Below are 23,307 nucleotides of genomic sequence, written 5' to 3' on the forward strand. Positions count from 1 at the left end.
CTATTGGGAAGAGGAAAAGAAAACAACACTTGCTAAGAAGCATCTGTACTTTCCTGAACCGCTTACACAGAGAGAAAAATGCGTTTGAAAGAAAATTAACCTTCTAGCAGTTCTTCAAAATCATCAACAAAAAACTCTTTCAAAGGTGGGCGCTTTGGTCTTTTCAAGGTATTTAGAAGCTGCTGGATTTTAGAGGACACTCTGCTATTCACTGGGACACCTGCCAAACAGAAAAGACTTATTACTTACCATATATTAACAAACAGACTAAAACACATGCTGCCACATTGCTGACAACATTACGCTAAGCTCAGTGCAGCTTTCATGCGGAAGAGTCATTCAAGTTGAGCAGCTTGTTTGGAAAAAGCCAGCTTTAATCAGAAACAGTTTCAACCATGGATTTTTTGTTTTAAAACAACACTGTTGCCTAGCTACCTGGACGATGCATATACCTTCTCACACTTTAGCTTTTCAAACTGCTGACTGCTTCATGAGATTCCAATACAAACCTGAAGAATGTTATTTTCTTCAAGGGTCTAGGTATTTGCTGCATCTTAACATTCACCCAGTTCTGAAAGTGTGAGGATGCTTGGAAAAAATAAGTCAATCTTTCAATATTTTACAGGTCTAGGAAAAAATAATCACAACACAAACCCATTCTGAATGCTGATTTTCAATTGTATATGTGATATATTTTAAATGAAATATAAATATGTATGTTTATTTATATTTATGGCAATCTATAGCTCTGAGGTGATACAAAATCAAAACGTGAGACTGAAGGGCTTACATTGCCTTTTACCATAGAAATATATCCAGAAATGGGGGCATGGCTCCCACCAGCAGAAGATGGGGAACACAGAACAGGTCCCTCCCCTGTGACAGACCCATAGACACACCACACTGCTGCAGAGCTTTGGAGGGGCAGGTACGCAGCACACAACGGGCATCACGCTCTGTTACGCACTCGCTTATTCAGAAAAAGGGACACAAGACAGAGGGGTAGGAGGTTTGTAATACAATCACCATCTGCAGTTTCCAAAATGCTGCTGTTGTAGCCTCTGGGAACTCCTCGTACTGATGCTACCTGTGGACGCTCATGATGTAAATGTTCTACCAGGCCAGTGGTTACATCTGGAGGTGCAGAGTGGTTATCTGTAGAAAAGGAAGACAGACATGGGAGCTCATCAGTCATCTTAAGAATCAATATCTCCAAAGCTGCTTCTTAAAGCATTCTTGCTGTTTTCTCATGTGTTTTTAACAAACACTGATTTCTCTAATCAAACTGTAATCAAAATCTTCTAGATACAGAGGGAACCCTGAAAGGAACCAGCATGTCTTTCCAGAGTAGAGAGGGGCTATTCCAACATGCCAAGTGATCCAAATTCTGACAAAAAAAGACAGCGGTGGTTCACTTCATCACTTCAAGGTGAAACCAAGGAGATCCATTATGAACAAACAGCACAAGTCTAGCTGTTTCTTCTGTGGTGCAGAGCAATGCTTCGGGAATATCATCATTCCCAATTTGTCACCTAGATTATGGAAAGGTTTTGTAGTGGAATCACAGGTTAGGAAGTGGCAGTATCCAGGAGAAGTGTTCGAACAAGAAAAAACAAGAATTGCAGGCCCAAAATATTCAGAATCCTAATGAGTAAAAATAGGAGTGCAAGAGGAAAGAGTTTAAGAACATGCTGCTGCGCTGTGCTGGAGGAACTGCTTCGGGTCACACAGCTCTGCGGTGATAGCTCCTGCAGGGCCTCAGCATGCCACAAACCCTGCAGGAAAGAACTCAAAAACATACGGAGATCTGGGCAATGCTGTGAAATGCATGTACTACCTCACCCATTTTGCAGAAACAATTAGCACTAAGATAACAAGTGCTCATAGCCCTGACCACAGATTTCCAGAGCTGACATGTAAGCCACCAGTCACCAGTACAGCTCTAAGCAGTTTTAGAGGGATCACCAGAAGAAAAAAAGAAATCCATTCCCATACTTTCCGATGGTCATCGCTGCAATGCCAACTTTTGTATTGCAGAGACCTGCCTTGCTGAGTACAAAGCAAGGACCAAAACTCCTGTCATGTGGATAAGGCACCTGAAGGACAAAGTATCGCTTCATCTCTCTGATAAATGCCAGAACCAGTAACAAGAAGTGACAAATAAAATCAGCATAAAGCTGATCTATATAACCATTTTATAGGGCATATAGACAGCCTGCGCACTCCGAGTAAATTGAAACACTCTTGCTCTGTTCTATATACTTTTTTAGGTGCTTTTTAGTTGTTTATTTTCCTTAGCTTTACCGAAGTCCCAAAACAAGCAGCACAAAAATCAACCACAGAAAAGAGGGCACAGTCAAATGTACCTGGCTGCCATACTGCAAATATTAGCCCCTAAGTCCATACTTCTCACCTGAGAAACCCTGCAGTGATTATCCGTGTCTAAAGCTTTCACTCCTTGGATACACCAGCAAGAACTACAATTAGGGACGTATGTGCAGTGGGGTTTCATCAGTGGAAGGCCCCAAAATGGCATTCCAATAGATGAAGTTGTCACCACTGAACATTAAGGCGACTCAAAATGTACGCTGAAAGTGACATACACGTAGGTACAAATAAAACAATCAAGACAGGACAAGACAGACTGGCACACACTGTGAGACTTGGTGCACATCAGGGTCAGAAGCCGTGCATAAAGTACAGAAGTTGAAATGCTGCTGGATGCAGGTTTTACAGTGCATATTTCTGTTGGGAAAAAGCAATCTTCCACCCACATGCATGAGGCAAATATCCGAAATACAAAAGCTCTGCAATTAGATGCTCAGCAAATAACAGAAGAAAGAAGCTATTTGGGAACATTTTACAGAAGAGCTGTGTACTTGGGAACAGCTCAAAGAAATCACACAAAAAATGAGAATGCTCAGAAAAGGAACAAAAACCCCATTAACAATCATTCCCAACTGAAAACAAGCACAAAAATTTGCTATATATGGAGATGCTAATCTAGAGCATTCATGTATCTTACAAGCATCTCAGAGCCAAGGTTCACAAAAATCGATGTCCCTCACCACAGAGGGGAAACGGCAGGTGACCTTATGAACAACTTCTCTGCTGCCCACATCTATTTCACCTTGCATACAGCAGAGAACTGACTCCCTCCTAATTCTGCCTTGAGAAGGCAAAATTCTTTCTATGCATGCAGAAGGACCAAGTCCAGTTTTCAGGATTTATGCTCAAATAAAAACCACATTAGCTTCTTTAATTATTTAGGCATTTTATTAATGTATGCCCATGAGAAACCATTAAATTAGTCTGTATCATCTAGAGATACTGTGGCAAAGCAGAGAAAGAAGTGGTGAGTAGTTAAAAAAAAAAAAAAAGTCTTAACAGACTTGTGACTTCAGGAAAAATGTTAATTGGATTTAGACTGAAGTACCTTTCCATTATTGATTAGAAGACAGACATAAATGCAAAAGAGAGCAGTGGCCCAAGAAAGAACAAACGGGATATGATACAGAAACCAAAAAGCTAGGCATTAGAGAGAAAGTAGGCTCTAAGGGGGAATCTCAGGGTAAAGAAAAGTCCCCTCCCTAGCAGGAAGTCAGGTTAGACCTAGAGATGGCTATGTATGACTGGTTCGTCTCCAGGAAACCACTGGACCAAAACAGACATTTAAAAGAAGTTTATTACATTGCATGGGAACAATAGGAGAAAAGAAAAAAACAACCAAACCACCAGAAGAGTGCACCAACCCAGCCAGAACACAAAATAGCATCCACAAGCCACTACTTCATTCTTGCATTTCCTCTTCCATAAACGCTTTGAAACAGTTTCTAAACACACTTCACTCTTACAGCTCCTGTAAAACCGCTTACAGAGCCATGGCACTTCAGAACACCTACGCTTATAACGCTGCTTCCCCTTAAAAAACCAAACTGTAAGTTGTTCAGTAACTAGTGGGTCAATACCATGATAATCCCTTTTTCCAGCTACTCTAACAAGAGCTAAGTTGGGAAATACTCCATAGCTGAGATGGTGACCTTGAAAAAAACCCAGACACACTGGCAGCCTTATTCATTTTAAAGAAAATATTACACTACAAAAAAGAAGCCCCCCAAACAACATCCAGATGTTCTCCTTGCTTTTATAGCTGATCAACGAACAGCTTAAAAACAATGCATATTCCTATCTGACTTTATTAATTACTGTAACCTTGCACTTGCAACACTGCAGTCTACTGCTTGGGTATTTAGTACAATTCATCATTAAAAATGCAAGCCGGAGAAGATGAGCCGCAAGGGAACGATCTGCTAAATTTAAATTCTCTGACATATCAAAATTGTGAATAGTTATTCAGTACATAGTCAAAATACCAAATATTTTAGTAAGGCACAGTATTTAAAATATATAAGATGCCTTTTATATTGCTGATGGCAGCATATTAACTGAGAAAATAAATTGTCTTCTATGCTCTAGGACAAATTAAAAGGGTCCTTTTTGAAAGTATACTAGTATTTATCGATAATCAGAAAGGTTTGCCACGTAAGAACTGCCTAAGTTTTCATATTCTTGTGAGCAAGGAAGACTACAGACAAACATGAAAAATGTCACAACTGAATTGTTACCAGACATGCACGAATGTTACCCAGCTAGAAATGAAAATTGATGGAACATGGCAAGCATTTCAGAAATGAGGAAGATTATTCTTATGCAGAAGGACATTTAATTTTTTGTCAAAGGCACTGGAAATTTTACCTTTCTGAATATTTTTAGTAGAACAGCTCTTAATGATCCCTGAGCTCCCTTCCTGATAGATAACATAATTGCACACTTATTTCCCATTAATGAAATTTCAAACCACTCCGCTGCATGTAGTCCAACATTTAACTGCTTAAAAGCTGGACTTTCAACTGTAAATAAGGCCTTGATTTTGCATACAATTTTGATAATTAAATATCTGATGAATAGGTCTTAAGAAGCTAGTTGTGAAATTTGCTGTGTATTTCTATGGCCTGAGACAGATGTAACAGGATGCTGTGTTACATTTTGTGTATTTTTGAAGCTTTTACAGCTATATTAAGAATTTCATCAATCATGCTTGGAATTACGGAGAGCCTCCATGGAATCACAGAATGGTTTGGGTTGGAAGGGACTTTAAAGACCATCTAGTTCCAACCCCCTGCCTTGGGGCAGGGACACCTTCCACTAGATGAGGTTGCTCAAAGCTCCATCCCAGCTGGCCTTGAACCTTCCAAGTTTGTTAATTTTAATGAGTTAAACATTTTTCCTATAAATCCACAGCGTGAAATCCAGAATGCCCTCAAAGCAAAACAGAGACATGTTCCATCTTACTTACATTCACTAAGTACACAAAAAATTTTGCAAATTTCTCATTATAAATAAGCTTGGAAATGGGAAGATGGAATTTCAGATTTCTTTGTACAGAACATCTTACTGCCTTTAAACGGAAACACTTCACTAGCAACAGAGGCACAAAATTTAACCAGAGGCAGCTCTTTCTCTGTTTATGGATGAAGTACTGATGAAGCGCAGAAAAATGAACAAAGCCAAACACTGCCCATAACTTTCTAAGACACAAACCAAACCCCAACATTTCAACATGCAGGAGCTTTCTAAGGCAGCAGCACCAAGCAGGCTTGGGGAAAAACACTGTGCCTTGTAAAAGCTTACGTACCGGAATTCCTCTCATGCTTAGCTTCCATAATAAAGAGATTGCCATGAAAAACAGAGCAGGGAGCAAAAGAATGTAGGAGCGACACAGATAACGCTTCCCAGACTCCCTGAAACCTAACGAGCCTCCCAGAGCACAAAGCAAGCTACTACCTCTTCCCATCTCAGCTCCACTTACAGAAAACTGCCTGTGCTGTGAGAACTGGGATGTCAGTCACAGCAAAATGAGTCAACCCCTGTTTCTGGCATCACCTAAGCCACACAGAAGATCTGGAGGATCCTCTTTTGGAGAGCCTCTAGCTTGTTCACACTCCTTTCCCCATGCTTTAGGAACCTGAAGAAGTAGAACTCCCTGTCACAAACTACAAGCACTGTTTGCATTTTAAAGCCCATAGCTACTATAGGGTTGATGTCCCAAACTCAGCATAAGGCAGGAGGAACTCAGAGGGCAAATCCACAAAGAACAGAGAAGCGACCCTCTCATGACCAGCTGCCTCGCGCCTAAGAGAACTGTGAACTGTTTGTATCATCTAAACAGAGAAGTCTAAAGGACACATGACTGGGCTTTCAGCAGAACGTGAGCCTAACAGCTAGACCAGCTAAACAAACAGCTATTTGCAAAAGGTATCTGTGTCTTAAATTATCACATGAACTAACGTCTCTAAGTATACAGAACCCTGTAGACTCAGTTTAAATCTAAAGCATCTCAGTGTGTTTTCTTCATCTGACCTAATCTGTCCTCGGTAAACAACTGGATAAAGCCTGTCCGTATAGCGCACGTAGGCACACGGTCACAGGTAAACAGTCAGGTAAGTAGAGCACTAAAGCTGCCAAAACCTGAAACGTCCAGAAACAATATAGGTGATGCCTATTGCATATTACTAGAAGCACAAGAACTTCATGCTGTAGCCCAGAGGTGAAATACAAACCATCATTGTTCATTTCATTTTTCTAAATTACTTTGGGGAAAAAAAAACGGTTAGAAATACAAAACTATTGTTTCTTGTCTAGGTCCTTTCCAGTTGCTTAACATTAGTGCAGACGTACTGTGTGCACATAAATCCACTACATTTCACAAAAACATTGTAAAAAGTACTTCCATGATGGAAGAGACTGCCATCCTCCCTCCCTACCAAATTTTGCAAAAGCAAAAGACTAGTGTTCTGCATTTTAGGAAACAATACAAAAAAAAAAAAAAAAAAAAAAAAAAAGTAACCTGAAGTTCTGCACTTTCGGCTTTACAGAGCTTGAAACAAATCACACATATACATTTTGGCTTACCAGTACTACATTTCCACTCTAGTTTCACAACAATGGCCTATTCATGATCTAAATTTTACCTAAAGGACAAAAAAAAAAAAAAAAAAAAAAAATCACATTCGAGCTTGAAATCTAGCTTTGTCAGTACCTCTGATTTCATAACTTTCTCAAAAGGTTCCAGATGTTTTTATGGTCTTTTCAGTGTTCCCCAACTGAGTCACCTTAGAAATCCACAACCTGATATTGTCTGTATTGTAAATACATGCGGATGGGAAAGCATGCACCAAAAATATGATCCCTTTGAAATTCTGCTTTTGACCCAGTAAGAACCTTTCTTGATAAATCAAGCATTTTACCAAGAAGAATGCACGTTCAGATCTCATGAACAACTGGTTCGGCTTAAATTAAATACATACATATCATACATACCTGGTCTGTGGATTGTACATTTTAAGGCTATTTACAGATATCTTCTGGTGAAGACTTTTGTGTTTAGCCTCGCTTTGGGATTTTTAATTTGATTTTATTCCAACCACACAGGCAGTTCTTTACTGACCTAGCTGGGTGTGTGCCATGAGATCTGCAAGCACAGTGGCAGCAGCGGTGGCAGTAGCAGTATTGGAAGCAGCAGCAGGTTTCCCTCCTGGATGAGATGAAGTGGAGGATGCAGAGGATGAGGTGGAGGAGCCCTGAATAACCCGGTTAAGCCAGGGCTCTACGTTGGAATGGCTCTGGAACGGAGTGGAGGTGATCCGCCCTTGCCGACGTAACGAGCCCTCATCTTCTGATGCTGACGATGTGTCTGTGATTAAAATAACGATGACAGGCATGTAATGTGGGAATGACCCAACAGACGGGAACATGAAGTTTTCCATGTTCTTCAGGTAGCGTTCTCATGTGCTACACATGAGATGCGTGTATTAAGCAAATGGTATATTCACATGCACATATTCTGCTCATTGCCATTTTTTAGATTAATGCAACAACTTCTACACATTATAGCTAGAACATACTTGAGGCAAAGTTTCAGCTACCTCCTGTATTTGGAATGACATTAAGACTCAAAAAAGGCTTTACCTAAGTTACCTAGTACATTCGCTAACCATGCTCAGTGAGTATAGCATACCTACTCTGCTGAAAGAATACTTTGTTCTGAACAAGTAAACTGGATCTCAATCTACCTGAACAAATTCCATTACATTTTTTGCTGGGTACTTTCTTTTTATTTGGGGTGGTGGTGGTGGTAATTCTTCAGTTTTTGGTTCCTTCGACAAATTTTTTGAGAACTAATTACTCACAAAAACATTGTGCTATCAAGTTCAATGAAAGAGTAATATCATTAATCTAAGGATAATTAGAAGAAATTTAAAAGCACAAATTTTAACCACAAACTGATACGAACAAGAACTACACAGAAATGCTTAGTAAAGCATCTTTTCATTCTAGATGTAGATTTGTTGCTGTTAGAAATCTGATAAAGGGCTCCTATTTTAACTACCATTCAGTTATTCACAGCATTCCAGAAGCCTCCCTTTGGCACTCAAACTTTCCACATTGTTATCCACTCAGTAACAAATAAAAAGGTCTTTCTAAATATCAAGAAAATACATCCTTGTTAGTTTTCAGTGAAAAATACAAACTCTTATTAGAGAAAAAAAAAAATCCTGCCCTCCTAAAGAGACTGCTGCATTTTAAGAACTTGATCTTTTATGTCCCTCCCCAGCTCTCCCCCCCCCCCCCCCCCCAGGTAATTAAACGAAAGCTCCTGAAACAATGCAATGCCCACATACTGTTGAAGTTTGCATCAAGTCAGTTTGTGAAGAGTAGTTTTAAGTCACACACTATGGCCAGACCAATTAAGAAGTCAGCACGAGCTGAAAAACAGCTTCTGAAAAAGATAGGGTGTACGTTACTATCCTCTAGAGTCCCTTCCAGATATGGAAATACTGGGTGATAGTGGGGTGGGTTACATGAGAAATTCTGCAAACTTAATTTTGGCTTTTTTGTTTGTTTGTTTTTATTGTTTGTTTTTAGCATCCTCTGAACACATAACTGTTCAGCTATATAGAATTCCACGTAAATTTTGTTGAAGCCACATTAAAAATCTTTTCCTTATCTTTGGCAACAAATTTCAGTTACCAGGTGTCTAATTTTCTGCTTTTCAAGAGTATGTGCATTTCCAATAGCTTCAAAGCAATTGCTTTTAAACAGTCTAAAACCACAAAAATCAGACATCATTTCATAAGAAGCCCATTTAACTCTATGGCATTTTTAAAGTTAAAATCGTGGATCTCTCATTACTTGACCATCCCTTGTCAAACATGACAATTTTGGATGAAAATACACAAACAATTGATCTTTGAGAAGATACAGCTGTGGTGCATCACCATTCCTGGGTCTGTGCCTTGTATGATATTTCTGGTCTGCTGCCATGGTTGTAGCTTTTGGCTGCTCCTCCTGGAGAGGAGCCAAACCTGCCCCTTGGTGCTTGCGACCTTCCCTTTCTTTCAGGCAGAAAGCAAAAATAAACAATTCCCAGGAATATTGGACAAGATAGGACAACAGTCAGGTTTGGGGAAAAAAACCCACAACCAAACCACCACATTTGTGATCTATTATCAAGTATGAAATAAAAATACAAAACCACGAGGAAAATACACACTCTGAAGCTACCTCCTTACCCAGATGCAAGTTTAATGAAGCCTCTAAAATTTCTAAGCTTTCAGATGTCTTTCATAAGCAGAGAGGAGAAAAAACCTCACTTTAAACGTAAAACATTAACTGTGTATAGGAATGAAGGATCCATAGTAAAAACATTCTAATACCAAAGCCTAACTACAACAGAAAAGTCACAAGGTAACATCAGTAACCAGCTCTGCGGCAGTCGCAGGAGTTAATTAGTGGTTCTGGTGTGCGGTGAGCAGAATGCTATGTACTTGGCCTGCAGCTCTTCCTGGCTGGGAGCTGACCCAAGATAGCCACAGAAACCACCACCCTTTGGACCAAACCTGCATCTGGACTACAGCTCATGTTCTGATCACGTGAAATCCATATGGAAAGGACGAAAGACTCGACGGGACGAAAACAAAAGTACAATAAAATTTTTGGAAGGATGGCTGATGAAAGCAGTTCCATTACTGCAGGTCAGGAGTTGGGTTTGAATTTAACGTTGCGACCAGAAACTGATGCTTCCTTCCTGGTGACTGATGGCAACTGTTTGTAACAAAATTTCAGTTATCAAGAAAGCCTGGCTTTAGTTGCATTAACTTCTGCCAATACAAGGATTTTAAGACAGTGCTTTAATGGCTCAAGACAACAAAACTAGATGCTTCGCCACTACTCAGGTTCTTTGTAATTTTAGATCTTTCTTGCTGAACTGATTTTGCAAATAAAGGCAGGCCATAAAAAGACAATTATTTTTGTGGATTGATATAGCTGAAGCAAGCCTTCAGAAAATTTCTGAATGGCCTCCCATGATACATGGTCTTCTATGATCACCCATGATACAGAATTCATCCACTGGCCTTACAGTATCTTACAGAGGTAGAAAAGGTATCTCATAATAAGTCACCTTCTCTTAAGAAACAGCACAACAGATCTCAGAGACACTTAACTCTTCTTTCAGAATGTATTAGTTAGCATGCACCCGTATCCCCCTAAAGCCCAGCATGAGTTTGCTTGTCTTCTCTGCTAACCACTTGGGCAGGCATGTAGAAGATGACACTCTCCAGCAGCACAAACACACAGAGGTAGATCCCATGGCCTCATCCTGCTCCCCTCTCTGGCTGAGCAGGATGGAGACCATACACGCACACACAAGCACAACATGGACCCCTCCAGCAGCTGGGCTTGGACACTCAGGCTACAGGCAACGGTCCCCAGATCCCAGTCTCCCCAGTTGCTGCCAAATGGACATACAAGCCCAAGGCTGCAGTCCCACCCCATTTGTACAGACTGACTGAGCCACTCCACGCACACAGACTATAGAGTCCCTTACCCAGGAGAGGTGTTAGAAATGGAGTATAACAGGAGGAGAGGACAGAGCGCGGGGTCAGGTGCAGGGCACAGCCAGGCAAGCGTACCACTTATACATGACCAGCCCTTTTTATCCCCTTACCCCACTGCTTTCCCCACACTTGTTCCTCCCCTAATCACCTAAATCTACCCCTTTCCCCATCTGTGGTTCCTCACCTAAACATTCCACAACAGGTCTCACGCAATCTCAAAATACTTTTGCCCTGCACCCCGTAACATGCCCCGTCCCCCTGCGTGGCACCGCCCTCAGCCCAGAAGGTGCTCTGCTGCTGACTACTCATGATGGGTTTCCAGCCTGGGCAGGAGGGCTGAGACTCTCCAGGAACAGCCCCGGGAGGGGCCCGGACAGGGTGACCCTTCTCTGGAGCCCTTAACTCCGGTTCCTGGTGCTCCTCTGGGCTTGTGCCGATGGGTCTGGGCCAGGCTGGCGGCTCCTGGGACAGGCCTGGGAGCAGCTGGGCCGGGCAGGATTTGGGCTCCCCCACCTGCCACTCTCTTTGCTCCTGCAAGGGTGTGCCCACCAGCTGTAACCACACAACCTAACATTTTACCTGCAGCATCTCCATTTTTTTTAATAGCTTCTCAACCCCTCAGATACTTTGTTCCTTCAGCGCAGCATGCAGGGCCCTGACCTCAGGCTGAGTCGGCACAGCATTAACCACAGGGACACTGCTGCAAATCTGTCCCGAACATATTCCAAAGAGAATGGTATTTTGGTTCTCTCAGAAAAACACTGCAAGGAGATTCCTTCCAGTTTTAAATGCTAAGAGAGACCAGAAAACCTAGCTGTCCTCTGCTTTCAGCAGAGCTTCTGGCCACCAGCTCTTTTTTTGTACATCAAATCTTAGGCAGAACAGTGGCATGTTCTTATTTTGTCATGATATTACCTCATGCCAAGCACACAGCAATTTGTCACACTAGGGGAATGAGAGAAAAGGACAGAGTGATGCTACATGAAATGTACCTCCGACTGTTCTAGCAGTTTATTTTGGAGAGTGAGAAGGAATATTGCTTTGAACAGCTACAAACAGACACCTCAGGGCCTCTCTCCCAAAGCCTCAGTATACAGATAGTCGCTATACATTAACTTTTCTCCAGGATTTCACTTTATGGAATTCACGACAGCTTTCACATACAAAAACAACATGTATGCAAGAAAACTCAGAGTATAACCACCAACTGCAACAGCTGCCCTCATGGGCTTCTGAGTATATGAGTATTAGAAGAACAAGCTAATCAAAACTTATTTTAACATACCCTATAGAAAAAACATAAGGGTGAAGAAAGTCCATATGTAAGACTACAGAAGCAGGTCATTATTTATTAACTAATGAAATAACCAGAGAATCCACAAAAGCAATGTACAAAAGCATGACTAACAAAGAAAAGTGGCATTTCCTTCAAATGGGAAGAACAGAAAGAAAAAATACAGCCCAGGAAGCAAGAGAGCAGCACATCAGACCTGGTTTTTCACAGAAGCGGGATAAGAAATAGAATTGATGGAGAAGGGCACTAGAGGTCAGTGTGCTTCTACTCCCGGGCCACATCAGAGGAGACAAGAGCACATCATTCAAAACTTGAGCTTAGGGAAATTCCTCTCCTTTGTATACAAGATACTGGCCTCAAAACACTTAGCTTGCTAGCACAAGATGTTATCTAGAGAAAGATTTTCTTAACCTCTAAAGAATTCATTGTGACACAACAGGAAGGTTACTTTATTTCCCCCCCAAAAAAAAAACCGAAATAAACTTTCTGACCTAAATCTGAACAATTCTAGCATATGATTTTCTGAATGTTTTAAATTGCTTACAGTTGAAACCATCTGACGAGTGCTCTGCAAGCTAATGCAGCAACTTCATGCTCTGGCATTTTCTTCACCTCGTCAAGAATCTTACGCAATATGAAATAAGGTATTTACAGCTCTGACATGCTTGCCAAGATTATCTCCTCCCAAGTGAGACGTTACATAAACCAACATAATGCATAAAGGGGAACTGCTCACTCTATTATTGCTTTCAAGTGTATCTTTAGCAGCTACAGTATATGAGACACTAAAAATTTTAAAACAAAGAACAAATCTGACCAACACCTGATTATCAGGAAATACAGCCATGAATATTGAAGAAGTTTATTGCAATGTACTTACAACTTAGCAGAACAAAGCATAACTTTATATTTTGCTATCGTGTTCACCTGGCAAGATTTACATATGTTAACTCAATAGATACCTGGAGGTGTGTACGTTTCTACCGAAGAGTGCACAAGAACCGACCGTCTTTTTGAAGGCATGGGCATTTTTCTCTCTTTGTATTTTGCAAGCGCTGCTTGTACTGCTTCAGTGTGGACATCTACATAGAAAAAAACCAAACAAACAAACAACAAGGGTTAAGAGATTAAATTTAATCATTATTTATTTCTAAAAAACACAGAAAGCAATACTGCCATCTTCTACAGCTCAAATCCAAAGGCTGAATCGCACATGATAGCCCTTACAGCTTTAGCCCTGTTCAGCCCTGTTTTGCTTAGCTTGCAGGAAGGAGCAGGTTCTCGCCTTCAGAGGAAGCAGCACTTCGGGAAAGAGCAGAAAGGTCCAAAGCTGAACTACAGTAACATGGTTTCAATTCTGAAGCTGTGACAACTCCAGTAATTGTTCCTCTCTCCTTCAAGGGTGTTTAGTAGGGCTGAATAAACATGCGTGCCTCCCACTCAAACTCATCTCAGAAGCAATGGTTTGAAAAGTTAAGGGAGGATATAAGCAGGCTCAAGTTAACATATTTTCCTCATGAAATCAGCTTGAAAAGGCTTTGTGAGTATAATTTAGGAAGAACACCCTGAAAATCAATACTGAAGTTACAGAATACTTAGTACGTTTGTTCTGAGCTATGATTTATTTTCATTTGGGGGGGGAGGGGGGAAGGAATTTCAACACAGATACCAAAAAACTGGAACAGCGTTGGACTCTTCATCCTCAAAATCCACAATGGGAAAATTAGTGAAAAGCGTATACTTGAAGCTCTCACAAAAGAATGCAAGTAATAAAAGCCAGAAAGAAGAGGCTAAATGGATATGAAGAATTAGGGAAGAAACACAAAGTGTTTTCACTTTCCTGAAAGCAAAAATTACCCTAATATACTCATGGGGTACATTTTAACTTTTCTTATTTTTAAGCCAAAACTGAGATTAAAGAGGAACTTAGTGTTCAATGAAGACCACACTGCAGATAAAATTTAATGTATTCAAGTAATTCTAAATTGCCTTCAGCAGATTTTTCTCTTTGACATATGTATTTCAATGGTGTCAAAAGCTAAAACTTAGGCAAAAAAAAAAAAAAATATCATGAGAAGTGAACAGATGTCAAGGAGAAATAAGGCAGACCAAAAATATACTTTAACTTGCTGCCTAAGATTCAGACTCACGAAAACCAACTCCAACATCTGTGTACTTACAGGTTATCTACAGAGGGCCCAAAAGCAAGTACTGCAGTTACGCATTCATCTTGCCACATCTCTTTTACATGGAAGCTGCTGTATGAGAATTACCAAATGAAACTGTTCAATTTGAAACAAGATTTATTCTTTCATTAAGTATCCATCTAAGAAGAATCAGGAGAATACTATATACAAATACATTAGCAACAGAAGGAGGGCCAAGGATAACCTGCATCCTTTATGGGATGCAGGGGGGAACACTGTCACAAAGGGTGAGGAACAGGCTGAGGTACTTAACGCTTTCTTTGCCTCAGCCTTTAACAGCCAGACCAGCTTCCTCAGGGTGCTCAGCCCCCTGAGCTGGAAGACAGGGATGAGGAGCAGGATGAAGCCACCACAGCCCAGGAGGAAATGGCCAGTGTCCAGAGCTGGGCTGGGGGCTGGGGCACAAGGCTGATGGGGGGGACTTGGGGGGGTTCAGCCTGGAGAGGAGGTGGCTCAGGGGGGCCCTGATCGCTCCCTGCAGCTGCCTGACAGGGGCTGTGGGCAGGGGGGGTCGGTCCCTTCTCCCAGGGAACGAGCGACAGGACAAGGGGAAACGGCCTCGAGTTGCGCCAGGGGAGGTTTAGGTTGGGTGTGAGGGAACATTTCTCCACCGAAAGGGCGGTGAAGCCCTGGGACAGGCTGCCCAGGGGGGTGGTGGGGTCACCAACCCTGGAGGGGTTTAAAAAATGTGTAGCTGTGGTGCTTGGGGACAGGATTCAGTGGTGGGCTTGGCAGTGCTGGGTTAAGGGTTGGACCTGATGATCTCAAAGGTCTTTTCCAACCTACGTGATCCTACGATTCTGTGATTCTAAAGCTACAAATACCTAACAGTTTTATCGAATTGTAGGTATGAAACTCAATGACATACACAGACTTACACAACTTGCGTACAAAAGAAGTAATTTCTCTGCCCCATATTAACCTTGATGACAACTACAGGTAAAGCTCCATATTTTACGGTACCTTTTTTACTAAAAAAAAAAAAAGTACCATTTCTGGCACTAGCCCTGAACCTGCTTTGACCATGCTCAGCAGGAGGTTCTTCCTGATTGTAAAATTTTTAGATATTTTTAGAAAATTTTTGACAAAGCAGGAGATAGCTCAGGGGAAAGCTAATCAGTATATACTTTAACAAAAACCAAAAGAGATTTTTGAGTATCCCAGTGAATGAAAGGCTATGAAGCAGCAAAGCACAGCACATCGGTGTGAACCTCTATGAAGTCTAGGCACAAAACTCTTTCTAAAGGCAGCTTTGTCCCAATGCACTGGATAAACCTGACACTTGGGGGACTACTAAATCAATTCTCCTTTTCAAAACCAGATTACAAATGTTGCCCATAAGCTCAGAAGCATGACCTCGCCAGGGAGGCTTCGTGCAATACATTTCAAACCAACTCTAACAACTGGCAGATGACTTTCTTTCAGAACTTCTGTTAAGTAATCAAACAAAAATCACCATAGCTTAATCTGACCTCTTTTCCTATGTTAGATAAAAACTGTTCCATTTCCACATGTAAGTTGCTCCCTCTGCTCCAAAGCATATTCACACCATGTACTTCAGGCATCTAACTTTCGGTCCCTGACCTACACAGCACCATTTACTGCAATACATGAGGTCAAAGAGACGCCATGGAAGAAGCAAGTTAAAACCCCAGTACTGGAAGAGCACAGCGCCTTTAAGAGAAATGCCAGAAATAAACAATCCACATTTAAACAAAAATCAGGAAGCTGCTTTTCTTAGTCACAGGTCCAAATGAGAAACAAACTGTTTCCTTCAGCCTGGCCAAATCAAAATAAGCCCTGTGTGTAGGGTCCCAGACATCACCTAGTTCTTTGCAGTAAGAATGTCACTTTTCAAGTCTGCAGCAACCCCCAGATAATCTGTTCAGCACTATATTTAAAAAAAAAATAAATATATATATGCAAATATATATGCAAATATACCATGCCAACTATGTGTTCTTACAAGACTCGGGAGTAGATGCTTGTCTCAAATAAGAACTTTTTATGCAACTAACCTGTGAAGTTCAAGGACAATGCTGTTAGGAAGGGGGAGTGTTTGGGGTTTTTTTAAAATCACTTCTTAAACCTCTATCTTTTAAGACAAGATTTTTTATTTTTTTTTATACTGGGTAACATGTTAGATTGCTGCTGCTGTCCTTCACACCAAGGAGCTGTTAACAGATGTTTTATGAATTAAAATCTCACCACCCTCTCCCTATGTCCCCCTGCCTCCCTCCCCCACATCTGGGCTATTGCTTTTTTGTCAAGTCTTCATTTTTCCCGATCTTTAGTTTTAGATTTTTTCCCCTCACCTTGTAAATGTCCACCACTGAAGTTTATTCTCATGGTTACAGAAGCAAACCTCCTAATTCCACAGAACTCCAGAAAGTTTAAGCAGAACTCAACAACATACTTCTTGTTTTGCTGTGTTACTTAGATGTCCCAGGGACATTACTGCTGTCCATAGACTTGAGAATATTACTTAAATTCAAGGTTATTTTTGCAGCCTTAAAAGTTAGGGGCAAAACACCAATTCAGCAGGACACATTCCCACAGCAGAACCTTCAGTCAGAACGAAGCTGCATGTTTTAAGAAGGATAGTAACTATCAGATGCATCCACTTCAAGCATGCACATATCTCTATGTAATTCAGAAGACATTTTTGTTACATTAACATCTGGTAGGAAGAAGGGGAACATAAATGTTTTTTCTCCAGAAGAGAAATGTAACACAAATTTGTAGTCTGCATATAAATTCATTAAGTCATTAAATAACACTGCAGATAAAATATGAAAGCATTCTTAGCTAGTTTTTGTGAATTCCCATTTAGGGGATGGAAAGGACTAGCTTGAGGCAAGGGTGTGTTGAAGCACTTTAACAAAGTAGAGCAGGACAGGTCATAACATCACACAGATAGGTGGTAGCAAGCATGGGAACTACTTTTTAATTCCATTTCCAGAGGGCAAAATCAGCACCACCTCCTTTAGCCCTCCCAACTCTCACCCCAAAACATGGCAAATACGACATTAGATAATAAAAATGCAAGCAAAAGACAGTAAGGATGAATTTTTATTCTGTTTCATGTTTTGTTTTTATAGTGCTGATTTAACTCATCAGTTTCTTCTGTACTCATCGAAGAACTATTTCCAGCTTGAAATTCTTCTTTTAATATCTTGTCCTTGGATAACAACTGAGTAGGACCATCCTCTGTCAGTTAAACAAAGTACCTAATCAGCTTCACTTCCCTGGAATGCTTTGTTCCTGTTCCATGTTTCCTTTAAGAGCTTTTCTACACTATGTACACGATGAAACAGACTTCACTAAAAAAAAGTGAAAGGGATGAAATAATTTTGAAGCAGCAGAACATTTAGGGTACAAGAATTCATGAATACTACAAACTGAGGTTTAATTGGATATTGGAATTGCAAAAAGAAGCTTCTACCATTGTCTATTACTAAATTCTTAAACACGAAACTCATTTAACATGTAAGAACTGGGGACTTCAGTATTCTTCAGTGGATTAAATAGTCATTAAAATCAGATCAAATGTCATCTGTAATACACCATATTTCTGAGAAGAGGGAAAACAAATGTTCAACAGTGAACACTGGAAGAGATGAATAAGCCCAGCATCTTATTAACATGAAGATTATGCATACCAAAGAGAGCAAGAAATACATATACTGCCATTCAAAAGCAGAAGTCTTGAAAAAATAGTTCTAGGTTTCCACGCTTCATTAAGCTGCAACCAACCATCAACAATTTATTATTGATTCAAAACATTTTTTTTTGCTTCCTCTGCTGTAGTAAACCACATAATCTTCTCTTCCATTTTATGTACCTATTCTCATTTTCTTTCATTCTACGTGTCCTTAAAAAAAGGATGGGGGAGGAAAACTAAGACACAGTTTGTGGACTATAAATCACCTAAGCTCTTACGCTCCAAACCCTCCAGCTATTAGAAAGGCCTTTTTCCTTCCTGTTTGCAGCCTCTACTTGTTCATCAGCCTCTGATTCTAGTTCCTGCCTTAGGCACAAGAGGAAGAATTTCTACAGTTGTTTGAAGAAAAATGGCATTCATAGGGCGACCAGTTTCCCTGCTGCTCACAGATCTCCAAATTCCAGCAGCTAAAGCAACCAGCACTGGCTGCCTCTACAAATGGCTGCTGCAAACCTAGTGTCCCATATGACTGCATCCCTGTGAGAATGATTGCCAGGGGAAAAGTAAAAATATATTTTTTAAAAAGCTAGTATAACTACACGAAGGCTGGCAGAGCACAGAGGATTAGTGTGAGATCAAGCTCTATTCACATGAAATGATAGAGCTGCTGTATGTACAGGTATCACCCCTGCGCACTGCACAGACTTGTTCCTCACCTGGAGCAGCTCCCCAAATGCATCTCTGTATCCTGTTCCAGGGAAGCTGGGAGAGCAGGCTGTATATTACAGCTGTATGTCCAACAGGCTGAAGAACAGTAACCAGAAAAAAAGTGCGAGAATGGAAAGAGAAAGCATAGCTGCTGGGAAAACTTCTTCAGACGCCCTAAAGGCTTACCAGCTAACTCATTTGTGTTCTTATCCAAAACCAGGCAGCAGTGGGACTCAGTGCAGGAGAAGGCACAGTGCCTCTACCAGTAACCACACACCTCTCCTGACAGAAAAGCCAGCAGCACCAGCAATACACTCATCACCAAGCATCCTCTGAAGTGAGGGTATGAGGGTCTTCATGTTTATCACTGACAAATGCTTGCGAAGTCTCTGCATTTCTCACTTCCTCCATCACACTGTCATCATTCAAAAGAACGAAAACCTAGTTAAAGCCTCTAGTATTATCTCCTGTTCCAGGAACTCTTAGGTAATTTAGTAGCCTACAGTATGTACTGATGGTATTCACTGTTGGAAATTTTTTGGTAATAATTTACTGCTTGAAGACAAAAATATGTGGATGATAATTATAGTTCATTTAAATGGACAACAACTCTGGGAAGCTATAGAAAAAATGTGCTTACAGCTAGCAAATGGCAGATTAATAAAAAGGCAAAATTGTTTCACTTGCTTATTTTAAGTAATTTATGTTGATGGTTCTAAAATAACTATAATTGCTCCAGAAAGAGATCCTGTTCTATTAAAAGTTATATCCCACCCTCATCAGCTACTCTTGAAAAGGACACAGCAAACTGATGAGATGCAAAGATAAGAAGAAATAAAGGCAGCAGTGAAATAAAAAAAGAAGCAGCAACACCCCCTCCACTGCCCTCAAAAGTCTGAAAAATAAATAAGGCATGCAATTGATAGAAGCAAAATACCCAGGATTATAGCCTAAAGCTGTTTGTCCGTCACAATAGGTAAGATGCCAGCTTACAGGGAAATTTTAAAAGGTAACAACATTTCAAGCCAGCGGTGGTGGAATCTTTTCTTTAGGCAGAAAATGCTTTTACAATAGCTAGAATTTCTCAGATAAATTGGGACTGCTCTGTGAAGCAAAACTGTGACACTTTTTAAGCCAAAGTATTGGGAGGAACAAAATGAAGCTACTTTGCAGTAACTGGCATTTTCTGAGATGTCAACATTTCCATTCGTGTCCTACATACACGTAAATCTCACAGCATGAGTAGTTATGAACAACGATGTGAAGCATTTTCATATTCAAATCAACTAGATGATTCAACATCTATTACCATCAGTAGTAGCGCTTTCAAGGAGTAAAAAAACATGCAATAGATGTTTTTCTTCCAGGTTATCTCTTCATTGAGGTAAAGAAGAGAACAAATACTGCAATAAATCTGAAGAATTTTTTCTAAGAATCAGAGAGGAAAAAGGGGAAAAAAGTAATGGCTCTTGAAAGCTGTATCTACATTACCTTGCATAGACATAAGTTTAACCTAAATCAAGTCAAGCAAAACCATCACTATTTGGTTTTGATACCACCTGAGCACACTAAACCTTGTCATATATCACTGATGGGAAAACGCAATCCAATTACATATCTTACAACTAAGAACCTTCCCCCCCCAGAGGTTTAAATTTCAAAATGAAGAACACATTCTAGGGAAGAATATTTAATGAAACACGAGTGAGCAATGCAGTGATGGGAAACCGCATGAGGATGTGGAAGTCCACACGAAGTACTACCTAGCGTTTTGGCACAGTGATAATTACAAGAAGTAACCCCAAATCCCTGCACATTAGGCTTCATCTGGAATTAACTGTCCACTAGCAGGACTGCCTGAACTCTCAGGGTCATTCAGAAACACTCACCTTGAAATGTAAAAATATTGGCTGAGCTCTAGACTGACAAGATTGGGAGCACTAGTTCAGAATCACTAAAAGTCAATTTATAGAAATTTAAAATCAACAAGGCCATAGAAACATTAACTCTAGGAAAAGAGGAAGCCCTGATAATTAGCACTGATAGTTAGACTAACATTTAAAAGCCACATCTATTCATGAGCAAGTATGCTAGCTGAACTTGCTAACACCCACCCACTTCTACGTCTTACACTGTAAAAGTAATGAGCCCAATGCCAAATTTCCCCCAAACAATACCAATAATATGGCAGGGTTGTTTACTTAATTCTTGTTTCGTTTGTTTGCTTTTTTAAGTATCCTCAGTGCAAACTAAATAGGACATCTGAGCCTCTCAGACAGGGAAACTGTCCATGTACACAGCATATTGCTCTAGACCCTCCTGGCTCTCTCAGATAATGGTCCCAAGTATTCCGTTATAGCTGTGCTCTTTTTGCAGATTTTATTTCTGTTAGTTTAAAAACATCACATGCTATTTTAAAATTAATTAATTTCTATCAGATTCATGGCTGTGCTTGAGTTTATGTGGAATCCACTTGGTCACAAAGTAACTTGAAAATCATGGCTGTAATTCAACCACTAAATCTGTGGGGTTTTTTTCCCAGTATATATATTCAGCAGTAGGTTACATTGATACATTTGAAATGCAAAAATTAATTTAAATGACCATACTCTTAAACGCGTAATTTAATGTTGATACTATGTAATCTTCCCTGACATTCTGAATACAGCTGAACACATGCATCTTCCCCAGGATTCCATATATATTCCTCAGAATATTCAAAAAGCCTCATTCATCCTCCAGTTATTCATAAGGAACCCACACAGGCATATCAGCCCCATTTCTGGAGCGAAGTTTTAAATGTCAGCAATGCAAATATGATGCAATAACCCCTATGCCCAAGCAGTTGCAAAGCAAGGTGATGCAAGACCAGCAACATATTAAGGATGTGCAGTGCATGTCATCACTTGCACTTCTTATCCCAAGACATATAATTACCCCGGAAAACAAAGAGAAAAATTTCCAGTTAAAAGTCCAAAGGTATTTAGGAGAGAAAAGCTTCCAAACACGTGTGTTTTCTCACTATTGTGACAAGGAATTTCACAGGGAAACAGTGTACTTCAACCACCTGAAAAGTAACAATGGGAACAGGATGTAATGAGGATATTGGTATTTTCACAGAAGTTTCCAAAACAGGTTTGTCACAGTGGTGTCCATTTAAAACTATGTAGAATATCCATTGTGACATTTCCCTTTTTTGTGCACTTGCTTTAAACCAGGAAATATTTGAATGAGAGTTACAGTAAATATGATAATCAGTCCTATAACCCCACAGCCCACATGCTGTAGTCCTCTAAATATTTAAATAACTGTTATACAGATCGGAAATCCAATCTTGTTTACTCAGTAAACAAAATTATTAAGCGCGGTGTAAAATTCACAATAAGAAAAACATCAGAAGGTGGGCCTACGATTTCTTCCTCTCCTAGCATTTCCAAACAAAATCACTCATTTATAGAAGTACAAAAAGCTACTTGAAAAATAATTCATTAGCTCTTCACTTCTTCCGATTTTTTCTTTAGGTGAGGGTACTACTTTACTGGTACACTTTTCCTCTTGAGACACCCGATGTTTCAGCTACATTTCTTTTCCTTACCAGATCGGAAGCGTTCATCCCTCGAGTTGGTAGAACGGGTTTTCTGCTGTTTAGATACAGCAGCGGTAGCTTGTGAAGAGCCTGGGACTCTGTTCTCTGCTTGCAAGGATGGATCCACACCTGAAATACAGTTTAATTTCAGTATGAATTCAGGTTCGCAAATAAAACATCTGCTTCCCACGTGTTGTGTTCTTTTAGCACCCTTGACACTTACTTACAAGTTGAACTGGAGCCCTAAGACTACACCTTTAAAAAACTCTCATCCTCCAACTGCGTTTTAAATTGTTTAAACTAAACCCTATCATGACCTGACAAGCATTTCACACAGAAGGAACACTTCTGCTCCTTGCAGAAGTTGACAATCATTGGCTATTAGGTGCTCTGCATGCCACATCCGTGCAGAGGGAGGAGAGGGAACCAGTCCTCTCCCCGCGTACTGTCAGCGATCGAGAGAAACACTGCAGAGATGGGTACAATCACACACTGGACTTGGAGAGCCTGAAGAGACAAGATGATACTGCTCCAACTTTCAAATAAAAATTGAACTATTCTCTCAAATTTCTTTTGAGTCTAAACACAAGGCAGCTAATTTGAATTTAATTTAGGAATTATAAATCTGTTTAACCTATTCCCATTTAATAAAGCAATACTCAGAAGATGCACATTTTACAAAAGACTTGAACCAGGAACCTTCACTTGCTGTTTTATTTTCTCATCTTCTATATATCTACACCTGAAGTACAAAACCAAGAGCTGAAACCTCTGCAGGTGCTCTCTGAGGATACACGTGTCACAGCCATGAGAAGCCGGAGGAAAATAAGGAACAAAGAGGCACTCTCTTCAGTTTAAACTGTTTTAAGACCAGTGAATGATCACCTTCA

The 23,307-nt window shown here is 40.3% G+C and overlaps 1 protein-coding gene across 3 annotated transcripts in view; it reads right to left on the reverse strand.

The window, feature by feature from the left end:
* DIP2A (disco interacting protein 2 homolog A) overlaps positions 1-23,307 on the reverse strand; it is a 122,039-nt gene that overhangs the window by 45,769 nt on the left and 52,963 nt on the right. For all 3 annotated transcript variants that reach the window (XR_008823747.1, XM_056350544.1, XM_056350545.1), the window contains exons 3-7: positions 22,427-22,546; positions 13,215-13,334; positions 7,508-7,753; positions 1,027-1,155; positions 101-220 (exon numbers count right to left, since the gene is read on the reverse strand). Coding sequence is in view for 2 of the 3 variants with exons in the window: in XM_056350544.1 (XP_056206519.1) it covers positions 101-220; positions 1,027-1,155; positions 7,508-7,753; positions 13,215-13,334; positions 22,427-22,546 (735 nt within the window). In the remaining variant the exon portion in view is untranslated. The remainder of the gene's footprint in view (positions 1-100; positions 221-1,026; positions 1,156-7,507; positions 7,754-13,214; positions 13,335-22,426; positions 22,547-23,307) is intronic.

The sequence above is a fragment of the Falco biarmicus genome, chromosome 8 (genome assembly GCF_023638135.1).
Source record: "Falco biarmicus isolate bFalBia1 chromosome 8, bFalBia1.pri, whole genome shotgun sequence".
In the NCBI taxonomy this organism is placed as follows: Eukaryota; Metazoa; Chordata; class Aves; order Falconiformes; family Falconidae; genus Falco; species Falco biarmicus.